The sequence below is a fragment of the Zea mays genome, chromosome 1 (genome assembly GCF_902167145.1).
Source record: "Zea mays cultivar B73 chromosome 1, Zm-B73-REFERENCE-NAM-5.0, whole genome shotgun sequence".
NCBI classification, from domain to species: domain Eukaryota; kingdom Viridiplantae; phylum Streptophyta; class Magnoliopsida; order Poales; family Poaceae; genus Zea; species Zea mays.
Window position 1 is genome coordinate 299,366,590 of NC_050096.1, and position 23,161 is coordinate 299,389,750.

Below are 23,161 nucleotides of genomic sequence, written 5' to 3' on the forward strand. Positions count from 1 at the left end.
TCTCTAATTCGTTATCTTATTTCTTTTTTCCCCAGAAGATGCTTATCACGTACTATTTCATTCATTCATTCATGCATTTGTTTCTTTCTGCGCGAAAGGGAGTCCGAATCGAAACACATTTATTATTTATGTTATTGCTACTACAGTATCAGAGGCGTCTGGCCCTGGAGACAACCGAACTGGCGCCTCCTGTGGTGGTGTCCTACACATTCGACTCGCCCCGTACAAAAACACTGCGGGTTAGTGCATGGGTTAGTCTGGTTCCTGATCGTGCTCGCAGACGGTGAGAGGAGACGGCACCGTGCTAAGCTAGGTCTTGACGCCTACAGCTCGGTCTTGACGCCCTCGGCGCCCACACCGCGGTACCCTTTCTGCGAGAGGAGTCCTAGGAAGAAACTGGACACCCTGGAGGCGAACGAGGCAGGCTCCTCGCTTGCCGCTGGGGATTTGACCTTGCATATCATGTTGTAGTCGTGCTTCAGGTGCGGTTTCACAATTTTCTCCTGTAGGCACACAGACAAGGTTGATAAGAACCCATTTCTTTGGAATGACTGACTGGCAGTGAAAAACTTCCAGAGCGACATGAGCGGCTGTCTTCAAAGGGGGAAAAACAAAAAACAAATGAAGAGGCCATGTTGGGTTTACCTTGAACTCCTCGAACGGACAGAAATCTTTGTTGCCGCACCCCTGCATACATAAGGTCCAACTTAGCAACGATCCATTACGGTGGTGGTGGGGCATTTAACGTTATTAATTAAACGCAAGCTTACACAGGACCTAACTCTGTATCTTACAATGCACTAAGCTTGATATATGCAAAACGTTTACTTCTACAAACAACAAAACTGACTCTTATTACCAAGCAAGTTGGTTAGGCCAAGCCATCTACTTCTACAAATGAAACACAGGAAGCAGACCCATTAGCTGGTTTCCAAGACTTATTTGACATTGTTTTTTTTCCCATTGCTCTGCCCAAGTATTTGAAACCCAAAAATATTTATTTAAGTAGGTGTACCTTTACCTAGACAGAGTTCAAATTGCATAGACAGACGATATGAACAAGGAGAGGAAATGATCTATGGCACACCGACAGCGAGTGACTTTAGCTCTTCGACACTGAAAATAGTACTACCTCCGTTCTCGAATATTTGTCGCCTCCTAGTTCATTTTTGAACTAAAACGTGATAAATAAAAAAGAACGGAGGGAGTACTATTTATTAGGAACAACACTGAGAAACGTTGGTTATTATCAGCAGCACACCAAAGCAATAAAAAAATCCATTTTAGGAAAAATCTTGCAGACAAAGTATATTGCCGGAAATGGAAATTTTAATCGCCGCGGTGTGCCCCAGATAATGAGCAACGTTTCTAAGTGTGTTCCTGATAAATAGTACCATTTCTAATGTCCAAGAGCTAAAGCCAGAGTGCCACCGATAATTTCTCCAAACAAGAAATATCTGCAGCACATAAATCTTTATCCATCGTGCTAAGTGCTAACATCTTTTAGGTTGAAACTATCAAAATATTTGACTTCATGGGCCCCCTATTAGTCCCAATATTTAGGGGAGTAAGAGAGAGTTTAGCAAATTTAGTTATATCCTGGTGGCAGGGTAGAACAAGTAGATGAAGAAAACACAAATAGAAGGAAGCTATAAGGCTTACAGGCATTGAAACTGGGACTTCGTTGTGTAGAACTTGAACTAAGTAAGAGTTGTTTCGGCCTCCAGAGATTGTGCTGCCATCCGAAATTTTGCTTGGACATTGATATAAAACCAGCATATTGTTACCAGCAAAAGGCGCAACAACACTGCCCTTCCAGTTTCTTCCCTGTGGCGGCAAAGGGGGTAGGTCCAATGCTTCCTCTCTCTGTATCTTCTCAATTTCTAGACAGTCAAAAGTTCATACATGTGAGATGTGTCAAATGAGGCATCAATCGTCAATATATAATTCAGAGGAAGAATTTCATGAACAGGACTAAGCGAAGATGTGGAAACATACCTGGACCTTCAAGAAAAAGACCAAGAAGGCAGCTAAAAGGAACAACAGTTTCTGCATGTGCAAATCGGAGCCTTGCCTTTTCAAACGTACCATCAGCACGGTTTTCTACAATGTCAACGATTATGTAGATCTTACCAAGAAGCACATACTAAAGATCAGAATTAGATTGCTGAAATCATGGAATGCAGCTACCTTCTCTAGCTATGATTGCTTCTTCCATTGACTGGACAACATCCTTGAGCAATGGCAGTCCCATCCTGTAGTTAATTGACTCACCATAGCCTTTTAGAACAAAACCCTCCAAATCATCTGTCCACTCCAGAAAACGAACCTGAACAGAACATTTTTACATTCTTTTTAAAAAAAAAGCAAAGTCAAAAGCATTAAGAAAGTGAGTTACTTGAAAGTATGTCAACATGAGTCAGAAAGCACAATAACAGATTGCTCAAGAAAAAGCGCTTAACCTATGGTGCCTGTCAAGAACTTGCCATATGTTCTGTTAAGACTTAAGTCACATTTTTATGTAGCATTGTCGAGCTCACGATCAGCGCACGGATTGGATCCAATAGAGAGTTCTCTCAACCAACCAAACAATTAGTGGAACAATGAATTCCAGTCGAGGAACGACCGAATGAGAATATTTTCACTTTCTACCAAATGGGGAGGTTTAATTGCACAGATAGCTTGAGCAGCATAAAATGCTTGACTAAGTACTTTGAACGAACCAAATAAATCACTAATATACAACTACTAAAAACATGTAAAGAACATCTTTATTTTCCAAAGCTAACCAACACCACTCATGAAGATGATACATTATTTGAAAATGCAGTGAACTTTACAAAATTGAAAATCAAGGCATAATATCTAAGCAGCATTTCTGTCCACCAAACAAAAAAAAGGAAAAAGTTGTCACTACAGATAGATAAACAATAAATTTCAACCATGAAGCATGGCACAATAGATGTCCAGAGGTAACCTACCTCAGCTTCATTAAAAAGCCCACAAGCTTGATTTGTTGTATTCAACAAAGATGCTTCCTGCATTTAAAACATTCAAAAGTTATTTACATCCAACTCTAGAGCCTAGCAGGTAGGTATCTTCTGAAACATATGGCAGAAATCATCAGCTCCCTTGTCCATGTTTCATTCTTTACCTGCTTACAAAGAAACCAGAGGGAAGAAACATCGCGAGTTGTAAATTTTAGGTGATAACGATTGACAAGTGCAGCTGTGACATGCTCTAGAATTGGTTCCTTTTGCTTCTCTACATCAGGCTCCTTCCTTTTCCTGTATGCCTGGAAAAGGTCCCAAAGTTAATGTTATTTATTCAACTACAACACTATATAGCTTACTATACCTATAGACCTAACTTGCATGTCACGAAAAAGAAGAAACAAATGGACATGAGTGCAGGGAGAAAACATGGTGAGGACAACCTAATAAACTGTAAAGGTTAAACAGAAGAGTGGATGCATTGTATGAAACAGATAAAGTAAGTAGTGCAGATATCAGGAATGAATTTGTTTAGTAACTACTAAATAGCACAACATGGTAGCATCATTTGACATTACTTCTACAAATTTATCTTCAGTTACCGATATTCTACAAGGCTTGATCAGAGTAGGATACTTCAAATATAAAAAAATTAAGAAACAATAAAAAAAAATCAAGTCACATTAGCACATCTGCCAACATTATCTTTCTTATTCTTCTTAAAAAATGTTAGTGCTACCATAAATATTACCTTGTATGTCTCACAGCTGTCAAAGAATCTCAGACAAATATCACTTGCACGACTCTCACTCAGAACAGAAAAGGCTCGGTTCTTCCCTTGTCCAAGCTTTCCTTTCCCAGAAAGTAGTCCCAACCCAAATGCCACTGCACTAGCTGATGCTCGAGGAACCTGTATTTTGGAACATAGTTAATCTGCTGCAAGCCTGCAAGAGTAAAAATCAGCAACATTTGATGACCGTAGTTGTGTATCTGCATCATTTTGGAACAATTTTGTGGGTTCACCTATTCTCCCGACTCCCGAGTAATCAGATTTTTAACTGTGTGTATATTATTAATATTTCCACAATAGGCCCCTTAAGTAAAAAACAACAGTGGAAAGAATGGCAGTATGTCAATCCAAATGTGACATGCTAGTGTCATTTACCGTTCTTGTGAGAATGAAGAGGGATCATATTAGATGCGAGAATATACACAAATAAATTAAAGAAACCATATCAAAGCTGACCTGGGTTGCTCTTATTGAATATACATCAGGGTGATATTCGTCATCAAATAGATCTTGAAACCTCTCCCTCATTCTGGTAGCTAAATTGTAAAGCTCCTCTTCCCCTTCACTAATCAGCTCACCACCTTTAGTCCTACCCTTCCAGCGTGATTCCCAGCCTTTAATCCAGGATGGAATTTTCTTCAGAGAATCACTATCAAGGACCTGATTTGCCTCTTTCAGAAGGGCTTCCAGTCGAACTGCCAATCTATCCAGCTCCTTGATGCGCTTCTTGGTAGGAGCGCGAGTCCCATGTCTTGCCTAGTAAAAGAAAAACGGATAATATCAGGTTACCACCTAAACATGCAATCCTTTTTTAGAGCTATATCATTTTATTCGTAATTATCTCAAAATACAAATAGTTTGTCCATTACACATTAGGATTTTCTAAAATAAAAAATAGCTTGGCGTCATATAGCCATATTATGAGGAAAAAATGGTTACACTATTTCCCTCAAAACAAACTGAACCAACATGAAATCGTGAACAAATATGAATGCACTATAACTGGGTAGCAAAAAAAAACAGCACAATGTACGGAAGCATACTTACCACTAAATTGAGGTGAATGACACGGCACCCGTCTGGGATTGACGGCATGGAGATGACACTACTGGACTCCCTGGCCACATCATACCTGTACATCTCGAGGTGATTAGATCATTTCGTTCAGGGAAGAAATGGTGAATGCATAGATGAATTCTTGGATTTAAGTTTAGTATCATTCAGATCACGCATTTGCGGATAATGATCTATAGATGTAAAACACACACTGTTCCTACAAATAACCATAAGATCACGAGTACTACATTTTAAACTATTGTAGTGCTTCAGGTGTACAGGTTATGGCATCCATTATCTTACAACATGCTACAACTGAAATGTTTCTATTTACAATTAGACAGATAACCATGTCCCATCCATAAAAAAATTAGCTCAATCAAGATGTAGGGAGAGCGAGTAGTACAGTCAGCCCGAAGCAAAGCTGCGGAAAACTCGGGCCGGCAAACCATAAAGGTTATGACATCCATTATCTTACTACATGCTACAACTGAAATGTTTCTATTTACAATTAGACAGATAACCATGTCCCATGATCCCATCCATAAAAAATTTAGCTCAATCAAGATATAGGGAGAGCGAGTAGTACCGTCAGCCCGAAGCAAAGCTGGGGAAAACTCGGGCCAGCAAACCGTAAAGGTGTCAGTTCAATGGTCCTCCCCAGTCCCCGCAAGCCTCAAAACCCCTCCAAAATCCCTATGCCTTAGTCCCAGTCGCACCAATAACGCGATGGGGATATGTAACACCCGAATCACACTAACGCAGCACGCTAGGAACCCACGGCAGAGAACAAGTTCAGATCAGCGGGCACAGGGTCACCAGCGGCACACCTGGTGACGGTGGAGAGGTGGCGGCGGACGTCGAACTCGTCCGCCCTGGCCGCCCTAGGGAGGGGAGCGGCGGCGAGGAGCGCGGCAACGAGGAGGAGCAGCAGTTGGGGGAGAGGCAGCGGCGCGCGCGGAGCAGCCATGCCCATGGCGAATTCGATTTGCCTTCTCGAATCTCGACTTGCCTTCCCTTTCCAGGTGACAAAAAGCGCGGTTGGGTTGGGTTGGGTGTGGGGGCTCATGGGTTCGAGCCGGTTCGATGCTATGGGAGTATGGACGGCGACCGGGCGGCGGGCAAGCGGGCGTGACACGGTGACACGTTCCCCCGGGCATCTGGACGCTCCAATCGCGCTGGACGGCTGCGATGCGCTGATGCTGCGGAGGACGGCGTGGCGTGGATTTTAAAATATACCCGTGTGATGCAAGGCTGCCACGTGTAATGTGAGAGTGGCTGGACTTCGCCCCTGTTGCGGACTGTCAAACGCTCAGCTTTTCAGTCAGCTTTTATAAAATTCGTATGGATAAAAACCATTCAAAATCAATATAAACAGATAATCGGTTGAGTCGTTGCAATAGTAGGAATCCGTCATTTTGTAGATCCTGAGTCATATGGACATCTTTATCTTACTTTGCACGTAATCCTAATGATACTCAGATTCTCTACACAGCCAGATTCTCTCCACAGCTAGATTCTCAGAAAAGCTGGTCAGAAAAAGCTGAACCAAACAGGCCCTTCGCCTCCCCTCTTCTCTCTCCTTCCGCTTCCCCACGACGCCACCATGGCAATGGGACCCGACCCCAATTCTCCGCGGGGAATTCCTCTATTAGGGGACGAGAATGGGAAAATTTCTTCCCCACGGGATGTAAACGGAAAAAAATTCTCTCCCGACACGTAAACGGGACGGGGATTGTCGGGGACCATAATTAGGGGTACCCTCAAGGCTCCTAATTCTCAGCTGGTAACCCCCATCAGCATAAAGCTGCAAAAGGCCTGATGGGTGCGATTAAGTCAGGGATCAGTCCATTCGAGGGACTCGATCACGCCTCGCCCGAGCCTAGCCTCGGACAAGGACAGCCGACCCCGGAGGATCTCCGCCTCGCCCGAGGCCCCCCTCCAGCGGCGAACATATTTCCGGCTCGCCCGAGGCCCTGTCTTCGCCAAGAAGCAACCCTGACCAAATCGCTGCGCCGACCGACCAAATCGCAGGAGCATTTAATGCAAAGGTGGTCTGACACCTTTATCCTGACGAGCGCCCCTCAGCCGACAGAGCCGAAGTGACCGCCGTCACTTCGCCGCTCCACTGACCGGTCTGACAGAAAGAGAGCGCCGCCTGCGCCGCTCCGACTGCGGTGCCACTTGACAGAGTGAGGCTGACAGACAGTCAGGCCCGGCCGCATGCACCATAGGAAGCTCCGCTTCGCCCGACCCAGGGCTCGGACTCGGGCTAAGCCCCGGAAGACGGCGAACTCCGCTCCGCCCGACCTAGGGCTCGGACTCGGGCTAGGCCCCGGAAGACGGCGAACTCCGCTCCGCCCGACCCAGGGCTCGGACTCGGGCTAGCCCCGGAAGACGGCGAACTCTGCTCCGCCCGACCCAGGGCTCGGACTCGGGCTAAGCCCCGGAAGCCGTCGAACTCCGTTTCGCCCGACCCAGGGCTCGGACTCGGGCTAGGCCCCGAAAGACGGCGAACTCCGCTCCGCCCGACCCAGGGCTCGGACTCGGGCTAGGCCCCGGAAGACGGCGAACTCTGCTCCGCCCGACCCAGGGCTCGGACTCGGGCTAAGCCCCGGAAGACGGCGAACTCCGTTCCGCCCGACCCAGGGCTCGGACTTGGGCTCAGCCCCAGAAGACGACGAATTCCGCTCCGCCCGACCCAGGGCTCGGACTTGGGCTCAGCCCCAGAAGACGACGAACTCCGCTTCGCCCGACCCCAGGACTCGAACTCCGCCCTGGCCTCAGCCAACGGCCTCCGCCTCGCCCGACCTAGGGGCTCGGACTCGACCTCGGCCACGGAAGACGGACTCGACCTCGACCTCGGAGGAGCCTTCGCATCGCCCAACCTAGGGCGCGGGCCGGCCACGTCAACGGGAGGCGCCATCATTACCCTACTCCAAGCTGACTCAGGCTACGGGGAACAAGACCGGCGTCCCATCTGGCTCGCTCCGCTAGATGGGCAATGATGGCGCCCCGCACGCTCCCTGACGATGGCGGCTCTCGGCCCCCTTGCGGAAGCAAGAGGACGTTAGCAAGGACTCGACAGCCCCGACAGCTGTCCCTCCGCCAGGCTCCAGCGCTCCTCCGACGGCCACGACATCACACAAACCGGGCGCCAAAATATCTCCGGCCGCCACGATGGCATGTACTTAGGGTGCTAGCTCTCCCCCGCTAGACACGTAGCACTCTGCTACACCCCCATTGTACACCTGGATCCTCTCCTTACGCCTATAAAAGGAAGGACCAGGGCCCTCTTAGAGAGGGTTGGCCACACGGGGACGAGGACGAGACAGGCGCTCGCGCAAGGCCGCTCGCTCCCTCTCTCGTGTGGACGCTTGTAACCCCCTACTGCAAGCGCACCCGACCTGGGCGCGGGACGAACACGAAGGCCGCAGGATTTCTACCTCTCTCTCGCCCATCTCCGGCCACCTCACTTCCCCCCTTCGCGCTCGGCCTCGCGCCGACCCATCTGGGCTGGGGCACGCGACGACATTTCACTCGTCGGCTTAGGGACCCCCCGGTCTCGAAACGCCGACAGTTGGCGCGCCAGGTAGGGGCCTGCCGCGTGTTGACGAACAGCTTCCCGTCAAGCTCCAGATGGGCAGTCTCCAGCAACCTCTCCAACCCGGGACGGTGCTCCGTTTTGGGAGTCTTGAGTTCGTGTCCCTCGACGGCAACTACGACATGATACTACTTCCACCGCCATGCGACAGCGACAATGGCGGTCGACAGCCCGCCCGCCGTTGGCGGAATCGACGACGTCTTCCACGCGTGGTGGAAGAACAACATTCGAGCTCACCCCGTCCTCTCCCCCGCCGACGGAGGAGGAGGCGGGGCAACCAAGGCCAAGCAGGAGGCAGCGCCTCATCGGCTGTCGAGCGAATCGACGGCGCCAGCGCCCTAACGGGGGGCGCGTCGGGCATCGACCTCGCGTTTGAGACGAGGACGAGCACCGTCTCCCCGCAACGCGCCGATTCCGGGCAAACGGACGACGCCAGCGCGCTCACGAAAGGCTTGCTAGACGTCACCCTCGTACCTGAGACGACGGTGCGGTCAGTCCCCGACGTGACTTCATCGCCGCCCGTCGACCAAGAGGTACCGACCGATTCCCATCTCACGCCTTTCAGATTCAGCCTCGAACCGCCAAGCGACCTCGCTTTGGCGGACGCCCTCGTAGAGGCGAGTCCAAACCCTCTGGGGTATCGTGTGCGGTCACCCTAGGACCGGCTGACGGGCGTCTCGACCTACGGGCCCTCTGGGTCCGAGGAAGACGACGCGCCCGACTTCTGCTGGGATTTCTCCGGACTTGGCAACCCCAGTGCCATGCGAGACTTTATGACCGCATGCGACTACTGCCTTTCCGACTGTTCCGACGGTAGCCGCAGCCTCGGCGACGAGGACTGCGGCCCAAGACGTGAATGTTTCCACGTCGATCTAGGGGGTCCCTCCGAAGGCAACCATCTCGGCATGCCGGAGGACGGTGATCTCCCTAGGTCGGTGCCTCGCGTTGACATCCCACGGGAGCTAGCTGTGGTCCCCGTTCCGGCGGGGGGTCACGACCCACAGCTCGAGCAAATCCGCAGGGTGCAGGCCAGGCTCGACGAGGGAGCAGGAGCGCTTGAGCCAATCCGCCGGGACATCGAGCAGGCATGGGCGGGCCAACCTCCGGCCGGAGAAATACGTCATCTACCCCAGGGCTTCTAGCACCGCTTCACCGATGATGTCAGAGTCAGGCCGCCACCCGCATCCAGTGGGGTCGGCCAGAACCTGGCTGCAGCAGCAATGCTTCTTCGTGCGATGCCAGAGCCATCAACCACCGAGGGGCGGCGAATCCAGGGAGAGCTCAAGAATCTCCTGGAAGGCGCCGCGGTCCGGCAGGCCGAGAGCTCCGCCTCCCGAAGGCAGGGGCACCCCTCGGAACATCGTGCTGTGACTTCCCGATTCATGCGGGAAGCCTCGGTCTACACCGGGCGCACGCGCAACACAGCGCCTGCGGCCCCGGGACGCCTCGGCAACGAGCACCATCTCCGCGACCGTCGGGCCCACCCCGACGAGAGGGTGCGCCGAGGCTACCACCCCAGGCGTGGGGGACGCTACGACAGCGGGGAGGATCGGAGTCCCTCGCCCGAACCACCGGGTCCGCAGGCCTTCAGCCGGGCCATACGACGGGCGCCGTTCCCGACCCGGTTCCGACCCCCGACTACTATCACGAAGTACTCGGGGGAGACGAGACCGGAACTGTGGCTCGCGGACTACCGTCTGGCCTGCCAACTGGGTGGAACGGACGATGACAACCTCATCATCCGCAACCTCCCCCTGTTCCTCTCCGACACCGCTCGCGCCTGGTTGGAGCACCTGCCTCCGGGGCAGATCTCCGACTGGGACGACCTGGTCCAAGCTTTCACCGGCAATTTCCAGGGCACGTACGTGCGCCCCGAGAATTCCTGGGACCTCCGAAGCTGCCGATAACAGCCGGGAGAGTCTCTTCGGGACTACATCCGGCGATTCTTGAAGCAGCGCACCGAGCTGCCCAACATCACCGACTCGGATGTCATCGGCGCGTTCCTCGCCGGCACCACCTGCCGCGACCTGGTGAGCAAGCTGGGTCGCAAGACCCCCACCAGGGCGAGCGAGCTGATGGACATCGCCACCAAGTTCGCCTCCGGCCAGGAGGCGGTCGAGGCTATCTTCTGGAAGGACAAGCAGCCCCAGGGCCGCCCATCGGAAGATGCCCCCGAGGCGTCAACTCAGCGTGGCGCCAAGAAGAAGGGCAAGAAGAAGTCGCAAGCGAAACGCGACGCCGCCGACGCGGACCTTGTCGCCGCCGCCGAGTACAAGAACCCTCGGAAACCCCCCGGAGGTGCCAACCTCTTTGACAAGATGCTCAAGGAGTCGTGCCCCTACCACCAGGGGCCCGTCAAGCACACCCTTGAGGAGTGTGTCATGCTTCGGCGCCACTTCCACAGGGCCGGGCCACCCACGGAGGGTGGCAGGGCCCGCGACGACGACAAGAAGGAAGATCACCAGGTAGGAGAGTTCCCCGAGGTCCGCGACTGCTTCATGATCTACGGTGTGCAAGCGGCGAACGCCTCGGCTCGGCACCGCAAGCAAGAGCGTCGGGAGGTCTGTTCGATGAAGGTGGCGGCGCCAGTCTACCTAGACTGGTCCGACAAGCCCGTCACCTTTGACCAAGCCGACCACCCCGACCACGTGCCGAGCCCGGGGAAATACTCGCTCGTCGTCGACCCCGTCATCGGCGACGTCAGGCTCACCAAGGTCCTCATGGACGGAGGCAGCAGCCTCAACATCATCTACGCCGAGACCCTCGGGCTTCTGCGTATCGATCTATCCTCGGTCCGGGCGGGCGCTGCGCCTTTCCATGGAATCATCCCCGGGAAGCGCGTCCAGCCCCTCGGACAACTCGATCTTCCCGTCTGCTTCGGAACACCCTCCAACTTCTGAAGGGAGACCCTGACGTTCGAGGTGGTCGGGTTCCGAGGAACCTACCACGCGGTACTGGGGAGGCCATGCTACGCGAAGTTCATGGCCGTCCCCAACTACACCTACCTCAAGCTCAAGATGTCGGGCCCCAACGGGGTCATCACCGTCGGCCCCACGTACAAACACGCGTTCGAATGCGACGTGGAGTGCGTGGAGTACGCCGAGGCCCTCGCCGAGTCCGAGGCCCTCATCGCCGACCTAGAGAGCCTCTCTAAGGAGGTGCCAGATGTGGGGGATAGATATCCCCCGGGTCCACTAAAAGAGTAAAAGACCTCACAAAAGGCCCAAGGGCCCAATAAATCATAAGGTCATTCTTTCGTGGGCCTAGGGAGAGACAACCAGCAAAGCAGATCGACATGAGGCCGGATTGGAGCAAACCAGGAAGACCCACAACGTCGAGCGAGCGACCACAACAGAGATCCGACTTTCCCGCGCTGGAGCCCCCATGCAACGGAGCCATACGAGGATAAGTCGGCAGAACTACAGGAAGATAAACTCAAACAGTTCACTATCTTTTAGCTACACGTTGTTATCATATCCACATGTATTGCCCCACGGTCGAGTATATAAGGCCTAGGGGGCACCCCTTTAAAATGATCGACCCTATAACGTAGCCACCCACACCAACTGAAAGTCGCCTAGAGGGGGGGGTGAATAGGGCGAAACTGAAATTTACAAATATAAACACAACTACAAGCCGAGTTAGCGTTAGAAATATAAACGAGTCCGCGAGAGAGGGCGCAAAACAAATCGTGAGCAAATAATGAAGTGTGACACACGGATTTGTTTTACCGAGGTTCGATTCTCTCAAACCTACTCCCCGTTGAGGAGGCCACAAAGGCCGGGTCTCTTTCAACCCTTCCCTCTCTCAAACGGTCCCTCGGACCGAGTGAGCTTCTCTTCTCAAATCAAAGTCGGGAACAAAACTTCCCCGCAAGGGCCACCACACAATTGGTGCCTCTTGCCTTGATTACAATGGAGTTTTGATCACAAGAACAAGTGAGAAAGAAAAGAAGCAATCCAAGCGCAAGAGCTCAAATGAACACGGCAAATCACTCTCACTAGTCGCTAGGGCTTTGTGTGGAATTGGAGAGGATTTGATCTCTTTGGTGTGTCTAGAATTGAATGCTAGAGCTCTTGTAGTAGTTAGGAAGTGGAAAACTTGGATGCCATGAATGGTGGGGTGGTTGGGGTATTTATAGCCCCAACCACCAAAAGTGGCCGTTGGGAGGCTGTCTGTTCGATGGCGCACCGGACAGTCCGGTGCACACCGGACAGTCCGGTGCCCCCTGCCACGTCATCACTGCCGTTGGATTCCGATCGTTGGAGCTTCTGACTTGTGGGCCCGCCCGGGTGTCCGGTGCACACCGGACAAGTACTGTTTGATGTCCGGTGTGCCAGCATGGGCGTGCCTGACATTTGCGCGCGCTGCGCGCGCATTTATTGCACCGCAGAGAGCCGTTGGCGCGGAGATAGCCGTTGCTCCGGAGTCGCACCGGACAGTCCGGTGCACACCGGACAGTCCGGTGCACACCGGACAGTCCGGTGAATTATAGTGGACTAGCCGTTGGAGTTTCCCGAGGCTGGCGAGTTCCTGAGGCCGACCTCCCTTGGCGCACCGGACACTGTCCGGTGTACACCGGACAGTCCGGTGAATTATAGCCGAGTCGCCTCTGGAAATTCCCGAAGGTGGCGAGTTTGAGTCTGCGTCCCCCTGGTGCACCGGACATGTCCGGTGGCACACCGGACAGTCCGGTGCGCCAGACCAGGGGTGCCTTCGGTTGCCCCTTTGCTCCTTTGTTGAATCCAAAACTTGGTCTTTTTATTTGCTGAGTGTGAACCTTTTACACCTGTATAATCTATACACTTGGGCAAACTAGTTAGTCCAAAGATTTGTGTTGGGCAATTCAACCACCAAAATAATATAGGAACTAGGTGTAAGCCTAATTCCCTTTCAATCTCCCCCTTTTTGGTGATTGATGCCAACACAACCCAAAGCAAATATAGGAGTGCATAATTGAACTAGTTTGCATAATGTAAGTGTAAAGGTTGCTTGCAATTGAGCCAATATAAATACTTATAAGATATGCATGGATTGTTTCTTTCTTAGATAGCATTTTGGACCACGATTGAACCACATGTTTTGTTTTTGCAAACTCTTTTGTAAATCCTTTTCAAAGTTCTTTTGCAAATGGTCAAAGGTAAATGAATAAGATTTTGCAAAGCTTTTTCAAGATTTGAAATTTTCTCCCCCTGTTTCAAATGCTTTTCCTTTGACTAAACAAAACTCCCTCTAAAAGAGATCCACCTCTTAAGTGTTCAAGAGGGTTTTGATATATTCTTTTTGAAATACTACTTTCTCCCCCTTTTGAACACAATAGGATACCAATTGATAAATACTTTTGGAAAACACTAAGTTTTTGAAATTGGTGGTGGTGCGGTCCTTTTGCTTTGGGCTCATACTTTCTCCCCCTTTGGCATGAATCGCCAAAAACGGAATCATTAGAGCCCATGAAATAATTTCTTCCCCTTTGGTCATAAACAAATGAGTTAAGATTATACCAAAGATGAAGTCCTTTTGCTTGCTCCCCCAAAAATGGAGAGTGGCTTGGAGCGACGGCGAGGGATGAGTTACGGAGTGGAAGCCTTTGTCTTTGCCGAAGACTCCAATTTCCCTTTCAATACACCTATGACTTGGTTTAAAATAGACTTGAAAAACACATTAGTCATAGCATATGAAAGAGACATGATCAAAGGTACATTTATGAGCTATGTGTGCAAGCTAGCAAAAGAAATTTCTAGAATCAAGAATATTGAGCTCATGCCTAAGTCTGGTAAAAGATTGTTCATCAAGTGGCTTGGTAAAGATATCGGCTAATTGATCTTTAGTATTAATGTAAGAAATCTCGATATCTCCCTTTTGTTGGTGATCCCTAAGAAAATGATACCGAATGGCTATGTGTTTAGTGCGGCTATGCTCGACAGGATTGTCGGCCATTTTGATTGCACTCTCATTATCACATAGCAAAGGAACTTTGGTTAATTTGTAACCGTAGTCCCGCAGGGTCTGCCTCATCCAAAGCAATTGCGCACAACAATGGCCTGCGGCAATATACTCGGCTTCGGCGGTAGAAAGAGCGACCGAATTTTGCTTCTTTGAAGCCCATGACACCAAGGATCTTCCCAAGAATTGGCAAGTCCCCGATGTGCTCTTCCTATTAATCTTACACCCCGCCCAATCGGCATCGGAATAACCAAGTAAATCAAATGTGGATCCCCGAGGGTACCAAAGTCCAAACTTAGGAGTATAAGCCAAATATCTCAAGATTCGTTTTACGGCCGTAAGGTGGGATTCCTTAGGGTCGGATTGGAATCTTGCACACATGCAAACGGAAAGCATAATGTCCGGTCGAGATGCACATAAATAAAGCAATGAACCAATCATCGACCGGTATACCTTTTGATCCACGGACTTACCTCCCGTGTCGAGGTCGAGATGCCCATTGGTTCCCATGGGTGTCTTGATGGGCTTGGCATCCTTAATTCCAAACTTGCTTAGGATGTCTTGAGTGTACTTCATTTGGCTAATGAAGGTGCCCTCTTGGAGTTGCTTTACTTGGAATCCTAAGAAATACTTCAACTCCCCCATCATAGACATCTCGAATTTCTGTGTCATAATCCTACTAAACTCTTCACATGTAGACTCGTTAGTAGACCCAAATATAATATCATCAACATAAATTTGGCATACAAACAAGTCATTTTCAAGAGTTTTAGTAAAGAGTGTAGGATCGACTTTTCCGACTTTGAAGCCATTAGCAATAAGGAAATCTCTAAGGCATTCATACCATGCTCTTGGGGCTTGCTTGAGCCCATAAAGCGCCTTAGAGAGCCTATAGACATGGTTAGGATACTCACTGTCTTCAAAGCCGGGAGGTTGCTCAACATAGACCTCTTCCTTGATTGGTCCATTGAGGAAGGCACTTTTCACGTCCATTTGATAAAGCTTAAAGCCATGGTAAGTAGCATAGGCCAATAATATACGAATTGATTCAAGCCTAGCTACGGGTGCATAGGTTTCACCGAAATCCAAACCTTCGACTTGGGAGTATCCCTTGGCCACAAGTCGAGCTTTGTTCCTTGTCACCACACCATGCTCATCTTGTTTGTTGCGGAAGACCCATTTGGTTCCTACAACATTTTGGTTAGGACGTTGAACTAAATGCCATACCTCATTTCTAGTGAAGTTGTTGAGCTCCTCTTGCATCGCCACCACCCAATCCGAATCTTGGAGAGCTTCCTCTACCCTGTGTGGCTCAATAGAGGAAACAAAAGAGTAATGTTCACAAAAATGAGCAACCCGAGATCTAGTAGTTACCCCCTTATGAATGTCGCCGAGGATGGTGTCGACGGGGTGATCTCGTTGGATTGCTTGGTGGACTCTTGGGTGTGGCGGCCTTTGCTCTTCATCCTCCTTGTCTTGATCATTTGCATCTCCCCCTTGATTATTGCCATCATTTTGAGGTGGCTCATTTGCTTGATCTTCTACTTCATCAACTTGAGCCTCTTCCTCATTTTGAGTTGGTGGAGATGCTTGCGTGGAGGAGGATGGTTGATCTTGTGCATGTGGAGGCTCTTCGGATTCCTTAGGACACACATCCCCAATGGACATGTTCCTTAGCACTATGCATGGAGCCTGTTCTTCACCTATCTCATCAAGATCAACTTGCTCTACTTGAGAGCCGTTAGTTTCGTCAAACACAACGTCACAAGAAACTTCAACAAGTCCTGAGGACTTGTTAAAGACTCTATATGCCCTTGTGTTTGAGTCATATCCTAGTAAAAAGCCTTCTACAGTTTTAGGAGCAAATTTAGATTTTCTACCTCTCTTAACAAGAATAAAGCATTTGCTACCAAAAACTCTAAAATATAAAATGTTGGGCTTTTTACCGGCTAGGAGTTCATAGGATGTCTTTCTGAGGATTCGGTGAAGATATAACCGGTTGATGGCGTAGCAGGCGGTGTTGACCGCTTCGGCCCAAAACCGGTCCGAAGTCTTGTACTCATCAAGCATGGTTCTTGCCATGTCCAATAGAGTTCGATTCTTTCTCTCCACTACACCATTTTGTTGTGGAGTGTAGGGAGAAGAGAACTCATGCTTGATGCCCTCTTCCTCAAAAAAACTTTCAATTTGAGAGTTCTTGAACTCCGTCCCGTTGTCGCTTCTTATTTTCTTGATCCTTAAGCCGAACTCATTTTGAGCTCGTCTTAAGAATCCCTTTAAGGTCTCTTGGGTTTGAGATTTTTCCTGTAAAAAGAATACCCAAGTGAAGCGAGAATAATCATCCACTATTACAAGACAATACTTACTCCCACCGATGCTTATGTAAGCAATCAGACCGAATAGATCCATGTGGAGTAGCTCAAGCACCCTGTCGGTCGTCATGATGTTCTTGTGTGGATGATGAATTCCAACTTGCTTTCCCGCCTGGCATGCGCTACAAACCCTGTCTTTCTTAAAATGAACATTTGTTAATCCTAAAATGTGTTCTCCCTTTAGAAGCTTGTGAAGATTCTTCATTCCAACATGGGCTAGTCGGCGGTGCCAGAGCCAACCCATGTTAGTCTTAGCAATTAAGCAAGTGTCGAGTTCAGCTCTATCAAAATCTACCAAGTATAGCTGACCCTCTAACACTCCCTTAAATGCTATTGAATCATCACTTCTTCTAAAGACAGTGACACCTACATCAGAGAATAGACAGTTGTAGCCCATTTGACATAATTGGGATACGGAAAGCAAGTTGTAGTCTAAAGAATCAACAAGAAAAACATTGGAAATAGAATGGTCAGGAGATATAGCAATTTTACCAAGTCCTTTGACCAAACCTTGATTTCCATCCCCGAATGTGATAGCTCGTTGGGGATCTTGGTTTTTCTCATATGAGGAGAACATCCTTTTCTCCCCGGTCATGTGGTTTGTGCACCCGCTGTCGAGTATCCAACTTGAGCCCCCGGATGCATAAACCTACAAAACAAATTTAGTTCTTGACTTCAGGTACCCAAACTGTTTTGGGTCCTTTGGCATTAGAAACAAGAACTTTGGGTACCCAAACACAAGTCTTTGACCCCTTGTGTTTGCCCCCAACAAACTTGGCAACTAACTTGCCGGATTTGTTAGTAAGCACATAAGATGCATCAAAAGTTTTAAATGAAAGACTATGTTCATTTGATGCATTAGGAGTTTTCTTATTAGGCAACTTAGCACGGGTTGGTTGCCTAGAGCTAGATGTCTCACCCTTATACATGAAAGCATGATTAGGGCCAGAGTGAGACTTCCTAGAGTGAATTCTCCTAATTTTGCTCTCGGGATAACCGGCAGGATACAAAATGTAACCCTCGTTATCCTGAGGCATGGGAGCCTTGCCCTTAACAAAATTTGACAATCTTTTAGGAGGGGCACTAAGTTTGACATTGTCTCCCCTTTGGTAACCAATGCCATCGTTAATGCCAGGGCGTCTCCCATTATAAAGCATGCTACGAGCAAATTTAAATTTCTCATTTTCTAAGTTGTGCTCGGCAATTTTAGCATCTAGTTTTGCTATATGATCATTTTGTTGTTTAATTAAAGCCATATGATCATGAATAGCATCAATATCAACATTTCTACATCTAGTGCAAATAGTGACATGCTCAATGGTAGATGTGGATGGTTTGCAAGAATTGAGTTCAACAATCTTAGCACGAAGTATATCATTCTTATCTCTAAGATCGGCAATTGTAACTTTGCAAACATCAAAATCTTTAGCCTTAGCAATCAAATTTTCATTCTCTAATCTAAGGCTAGCAAGAGAAATGTTTAATTCTTCAATCCTAGCAACCAAATCATCATTATTATCCCTAGGATTGGGAATTGAAACATTACAAACATGAGAATCAACCTTAGCATTTAAACTAGCATTTTCATTTCTAAGGTTGTCAATCATCTCACGGCAAGTGCTTAGCTCACTAGACAATTTTTCACATTTTTCAACTTGTAAAGCGTAAGCATTTTTAACCTTAACATGTTTTTTATTTTCCTTGATTAGGAAGTCCTCTTGGGAGTCCAAGAGATCATCCTTCTCATGGATGGCACTAATTAGTTCATTTAATTTCTCCTTTTGTTCCATGTTAAGGTTGGCAAAAAGAGTACGCAAATTATCTTCCTCACCACTAGCATTATCATCACTGGAAGACTCATATTTAGTGGAGGAGTTGGATTTAACCTTCTTCTTTTTGCCGTCCTTTGCCATGAGGCACTTGTGGCCGACGTTGGGGAAGAGAAGTCCCTTGGTGACGGCGATGTTGGCGGCGTCCTCGTCGTCGGAGGAGTCGCTTGAGCTTTCGTCGGAGTCCCACTCCCGACAAACATGGGCATCACCGCCCTTCTTCTTGTAGTACCTCTTCTTCTCCTTTCGCCTCCCCTTCTTGTCGTCACCTCGGTCACTGTCACTAGATATAGGACATTTAGCAATAAAATGACCGGGCTTACCACACTTGTAGCAAACCTTCTTGGAGCGGGACTTGTAATCCTTCCCCCTCCTTTGCTTGAGGATTTGGCGGAAGCTCTTGATGACGAGCGCCATTTCCTCATTGTCGAGCTTGGAGGCGTCTATTGGTTGTCGACTTGGTGTAGACTCCTCCTTCTTCTCCTCTGTTGCCTTGAATGCAATGGGTTGAGCTTCGGATGTGGTGGCATCATCAAGCTCGTTGATCTTCCTCGAGCCTTCGATCATGCACTCAAAACTCACAAAATTCCCGATAACTTCCTCGGGGGTCATTTTAGTATATCTAGGATTACCACGGATTAATTGAACTTGAGTAGGGTTAAGAAAAATAAGAGATCTTAGAATAACCTTAACCATCTCGTGGTCATCCCACTTTACGCTCCCGAGGTTGCGCACTTGATTCACCAAGGTCTTGAGTCGGTTGTACATGTGTTGTGGCTCCTCCCCTTTGCGAAGCCGGAACCGACCGAGCTCCCCCTCGATCGTTTCCCTCTTGGTGATCTTGGTGAGCTCGTCTCCCTCGTGCGCGGTTTTGAGCACATCCCAAATCTCCTTGGCGCTCTTCAACCCTTGTACTTTGTTATACTCCTCTCTACTTAAAGAGGCGAGGAGTATTGTTGTTGCTTGAGAGTTGAAGTGCTCGATTTGGGCCACCTCATCCTCATCATAGTCCTCATCCCCTACTGACGGTACCTGTGCACCAAACTCAACAACATCCCATATACTTTTGTGGAGCGAGGTTAGATGAAATCGCATTAAATCGCTCCACCTAGCGTAATCTTCACCATCAAAAGTTGGTGGTTTGCCTAATGGGACGGAAAGTAAAGGTGTATGTTTGGAAATGCGAGCGTAGTGTAGGGGGATCTTACTATACTTCTTGCGCTCTTGGCGCTTAGAAGTGACGGAGGGCGCATCGGAGTCGGAGGTCGATGTTGATGAAGTGTCGGTCTCGTAGTAGACCACTTTCCTCATCCTTTTGTGCTTGTCGCCTTTCCGATGCGGCTTGTGGGAAGAAGATTTTTCCTTCTTCTCTTTGTGGTGAGAAGAGGAAGACTTTTTCTCCTTCCGTTTGGAGGAGTTCTTTTTCTTCTCCTTCCTCTTGGTGCGGGACTCTTCCGATGAAGTGCTCCCGTGGCTTGTAGTGGGCTTTTCGCCGGTCTCCATCTCCTTCTTGGCGTGATCTCCCGACATCACTTCGAGCGGTTAGGCTCTAATGAAGCACCGGGCTCTGATACCAATTGAAAGTCGCCTAGAGGGGGGGTGAATAGGGCGAAACTGAAATTTACAAATATAAACACAACTACAAGCCGGGTTAGCGTTAGAAATATAAACGAGTCCACGAGAGAGGGCGCAAAACAAATCGCGAGCAAATAATGAAGTGTGACACACGGATTTGTTTTACCGAGGTTCGGTTCTCTCAAACCTACTCCCCGTTGAGGAGGCCACAAAGGCCGGGTCTCTTTCAACCCTTCCCTCTCTCAAACGGTCCCTCGGACCGAGTGAGCTTCTCTTCTCAAATCAAAGTCAGGAACAAAACTTCCCCGCAAGGGCCACCACACAATTGGTGCCTCTTGCCTTGATTACAATGGAGTTTTGATCACAAGAACAAGTGAGAAAGAAAAGAAGCAATCCAAGCGCAAGAGCTCAAATGAACACGGCAAATCACTCTCACTAGTCGCTAGGGCTTTGTGTGGAATTGGAGAGGATTTGATCTCTTTGGTGTGTCTAGAATTGAATGCTAGAGCTCTTGTAGTAGTTAGGAAGTGGAAAACTTGGATGCCATGAACGGTGGGGTGGTTGGGGTATTTATAGCCCCAACCACCAAAAGTGGCCGTTGGGAGGCTGTCTGTTCGATGGCGCACCGGACAGTCCGGTGCACACCGGACAGTCCGGTGCCCCCTGCCACGTCATCACTGCCGTTGGATTCCGACCGTTGGAGCTTCTGACTTGTGGGCCCGCTCGGGTGTCCGGTGCACACCGGACAGGTACTGTTTGATGTCCGGTGTGCCAGCATGGGCGTGCCTGACATCTGCGCGCGCTGCGCGCGCATTTATTGCACCGCAGAGAGCCGTTGGCGCGAAGATAGCTGTTGCTCCGGAGTCGCACCGGACAGTCCGGTGCACACCGGACAGTCCGGTGAATTATAGTGGACTAGCCGTTGGAGTTTCCCGAGGCTGGCGAGTTCCTGAGGCCGACCTCCCTTGGCGCACCGGACACTGTCCGGTGTACACCGGACAGTCCGGTGAATTATAGCCGAGTCGCCTCTGGAAATTCCCGAAGGTGGCAAGTTTGAGTCTGCGTCCCCCTGGTGCACCGGACATGTCCGGTGGCACACCGGACAGTCCGGTGCGCCAGACCAGGGGTGCCTTCGGTTGCCCCTTTGCTCCTTTGTTGAATCCAAAACTTGGTCTTTTTATTTGCTGAGTGTGAACCTTTTACACCTGTATAATCTATACAATTGGGCAAACTAGTTAGTCCAAAGATTTGTGTTGGGCAATTCAACCACCAAAATAATATAGGAACTAGGTGTAAGCCTAATTCCCTTTCACCAACTCTCTGTATTCTCAATCCGGAGAGCTCTCTTGTAACCACGTTCACCAAGCATACTCACCAGGACGTAGGGCGTTACGCATCTCTAAGCGGCCCGAACCTGTAAACCTTGTCCACTGTCCCTCGTGCAATCGGCACGAACCATTTTGCTACAGTTGTCGACACCGTCCTACTCCTAAAAACACCTTGAGGGGCAACCCCGGGTGTGCGGTCGGACCCAAAACACCGACAGCTGGCGCGCCAGGTAGGGGGTGTGTCGACGATCCAAGCTAGCTCAATGGCCGTCACCTTCTACAGCAAGATCACCCTGCGTCCCGGATCCATATTCTGCTTCGAAACAATCTCATCCGTGGCGGATGAAGAGGGAACTCTACACCGCATTGTGGATCCGCCGGAAAAGAAGTCTCCTCCAACAAACTCCGAAAATGCCGGAGAAGCGCAACCTCCAGCTCTCCGGAAAAAGATCGTCTCCGGAAAGTCGGGGGCCGAGGGCCCGCTGACCCGGAGAACTCCACTGTCTACTTCCCCGACAAAAGAATGGACACAGATCGCGAGGAAGAAGGAGACCAAGGGAAGCAAGTTGTTCTTTCCGTTCCTCCGCCCCCAAAGGACAACGGAAAGAAGGTCGCCACGACAGCAGCACCATTCTACCCTGACGTCCTCTTCATCGGGAGAGTGGAGTCGCCTACCATCTCCGACGACGAGCCGACCACACCCGGAGAAGAACCGCCTCAACGAGAATCCCGCCGACGGAGGAACCGGCGCAGGAACATTCGACGACATCACGTGGCCGGAGAACGGGATCCGGAGCAACCTGTCTCGCGAGACGAGGTCTCGGAGATAGGAGAAACTCCGGAAGAACGCGTCTTCAGAGAACGAAGGAACTCCCGACGACGTGATCGCCGCCGGGCTCAGGAACAAGTCGAGCAAGATGCAAGGCAACACCGGGAGAATCCATTCTTCGGGCGCAACCTGAACCCCGACTTTGCCCGAGCCATGAACACGCCAAGCGAAGTCGGAGGAGTATTAGCTCGGATAGCTGATGGACTCCCTCGGACTCCCGACGCCGAGGGCTACCGACGACTGTTCACCCAGGCAGCCAACCATCTTCTACCGCTCGCTCACCCGCCGAACGATCTACGACACGCCATCAACAGTCGCCGAGACGCGCGAAGCTCCATCAATGCTTCACGTGAACGGCGGCATGAGAACGAGATCCGCCGCCGGGAGGAGTACGACAGGGATCATGGCATCCCAGCTCGGAGCCAGGCCACCAGAACTGAGTCGGCAACGGCCTCAACTGGCGGTACTACCCGGGGACGGTCGAGGAACCACAACAACTACTCCCCTCCCCGGGATAGGCATCATCCCCGACGACAGGAGGACACCTGCGAAGTGTCTGCTCTTACTCCGCGCCTTAGGGCCATCCAATGGCCTCCCAACTTCAAGGTATCCAATGTCGACAAATATGAACCTAAGCAGGATCCAGGGGGTTGGCTAGCCATCTACACCACCGCTGCTCGAGCTGCCGGGGCGTCCGGAGACGTGATGACCGCGTATTTACCCATTGTCCTTGGGCAAGACGCGCTGCAATGGCTGCGACATTTACCCCGACACTGCATCGACGACTGGGGCGACTTCAGTCGACGCTTCACCGCCAACTTCCAGTCCCTCTCCGACAAACC

General features: G+C 50.0%; 1 protein-coding gene across 1 annotated transcript; it reads right to left on the reverse strand.

Annotated features, from left to right (window-relative positions):
- Nucleotides 1-98: 98 nt before the first annotated feature.
- Nucleotides 99-5,882, reverse strand: LOC100282868 (uncharacterized). Its single transcript, NM_001155774.1, has 11 exons — nucleotides 5,670-5,882; nucleotides 4,831-4,915; nucleotides 4,240-4,539; nucleotides 3,745-3,903; nucleotides 3,155-3,295; nucleotides 2,982-3,038; nucleotides 2,191-2,329; nucleotides 1,999-2,103; nucleotides 1,663-1,883; nucleotides 646-687; nucleotides 99-503 (listed from the first exon to the last, which is right to left on the reverse strand). The coding sequence occupies exons 1-11, from the start codon at nucleotides 5,813-5,815 to the stop codon at nucleotides 324-326; spliced, it is 1,575 nt and encodes a 524-aa protein (NP_001149246.1). The 5' UTR covers nucleotides 5,816-5,882; the 3' UTR covers nucleotides 99-323.
- Between the last annotated feature and the right edge of the window lie 17,279 nt (nucleotides 5,883-23,161).